Raw genomic sequence first — 1,587 nt, 5'->3', positions numbered from 1 at the left:
ATATTTCAACTAGAGATGCCACACACTAAGTTTGTTATTATAATGATTTCAAATATTCGTTCGTTGAATTCATTGATCTTCTTGGTAAATATAAGTAAAAAAATGTAAGATTGAAAAGAGAGATAATTCCAAAAGAAATCATAAAATATTTAAAAACATCTAAAAAAGAATTAAGATATAACTCTCGTTTTATTCAGAATCCTACATCTGTTAGATGTGGTTACTATTGATGAAATATATAGTAGAAAGAAATAAAGGAAAATCTCCCATTGACGTTTTATACTCATTTACATACGAACTGAGCTAGTTCAATGAGAATTTTATTTTATATAAATGAAACTAATAGTCTTAGATTCGAAAAATGCTGATAAATCAGAAGCCTTTACAATCGAGTTTAAAACTCCGATATCTGTAAATAATTCAAAATTAGCTCTGAAATTAATGTCTATGTGGGTTTCTTAGCATAATATAGATGAAAAATTTAATAACAATACTTTTAGATTTTTTGATAAAACAAAGTGGTATCACGTAACGATAGAAAATGGAAATTACACTCTTCGAGAACTAAATAACTTTTCAGTAAAATTCTTTGGAATACCTCCTATAAAGTATGGAATTCATTTTGCAACAAAGAAATTTATAATTCATTTAGAACCTNTCTTGTTTACTTTTATTGAATAAAGTTGATGTTTCTTGTTTCTAATTAGATTCATTGTTCGGGAATGCTCTGTTTTATTAAACAAACAGTCTTTATAATCATCAAATGATATCCTATTTTTAACAACACATTTCTTTACTCCTTTTGATTTCTTTGTAACCTGATCTTCTACTTTTAAGGCATACATTTTTGCTCTTAAACCAACAAATTCTCTCATTATTTTTCCATTATTTTCATCCTCCATTTTACCTAACTCCTTCTTATTAACTCTCGGTATACCATATTGATTATTCTCGGGATAATCGGATGTATCAAAGTAATCGATCATTCTTTTCATATCTTGATAAATATCATCTATTTTTATATCATATATATAATTGTCCGTATCCTGAGATAACAGTTTTATGTTATCTCTGTATTTAGGTTTCATCACATTATAATGAAAATCATACATCAAATGCTTCGAAAGATCTAATATGCTCATTCCCACATAGATGGGTTTAATAAAGACTATTTTTTTCTTATACATGTGAATAGCACATAGGTTTTCAGTAAATATGGTTCGTTTTTTAAAGTTCGGCTTTGCGATTAATTTTTCTACTTTTTTTACGTCACAACATAATCTTATGTCAACACGATTTCTTGTATTTTCCATTGTCTTATCATACGGAGAGTTGTTCCTTAATTTAAAAAAGTCTTTTTCGAAATAATTTGTTGCTTTTTTCGCATCTCTCTATTTAGATCTATGTATTTCTTTAACCAATCTGATTGCATGAATTCTAGTGCTCTATGTATCTTTTCCAGTTTCATCCCCAGTTTTAAATATTGTTTAAGATTTCTATAATGAAGTACATACATTTTTATCATAAAGTGTTGTTAATAACTTTGATTGTTTTGATCCATCTGGTATTCTATTCTTTAGAGCTGAA

The 1,587-nt window shown here is 27.0% G+C and overlaps 1 protein-coding gene across 1 annotated transcript; it reads right to left on the bottom strand.

Moving 5' to 3' along the window:
* Positions 1-644: 644 nt before the first annotated feature.
* Positions 645-1,154, bottom strand: LOC111635323. The gene has a single exon (XM_023380258.1). It carries the CDS (start codon positions 1,140-1,142, stop codon positions 645-647), a length of 498 nt encoding a protein of 165 aa, XP_023236026.1. The 5' UTR covers positions 1,143-1,154.
* Between the last annotated feature and the right edge of the window lie 433 nt (positions 1,155-1,587).

The sequence above is a fragment of the Centruroides sculpturatus genome, unplaced genomic scaffold (assembly GCF_000671375.1).
Source record: "Centruroides sculpturatus isolate CEXI.00-Female unplaced genomic scaffold, Cexi_2.0 scaffold810, whole genome shotgun sequence".
NCBI classification, from domain to species: Eukaryota; Metazoa; Arthropoda; class Arachnida; order Scorpiones; family Buthidae; genus Centruroides; species Centruroides sculpturatus.
This window is presented reverse-complemented; position numbering and strand designations above follow the sequence as displayed.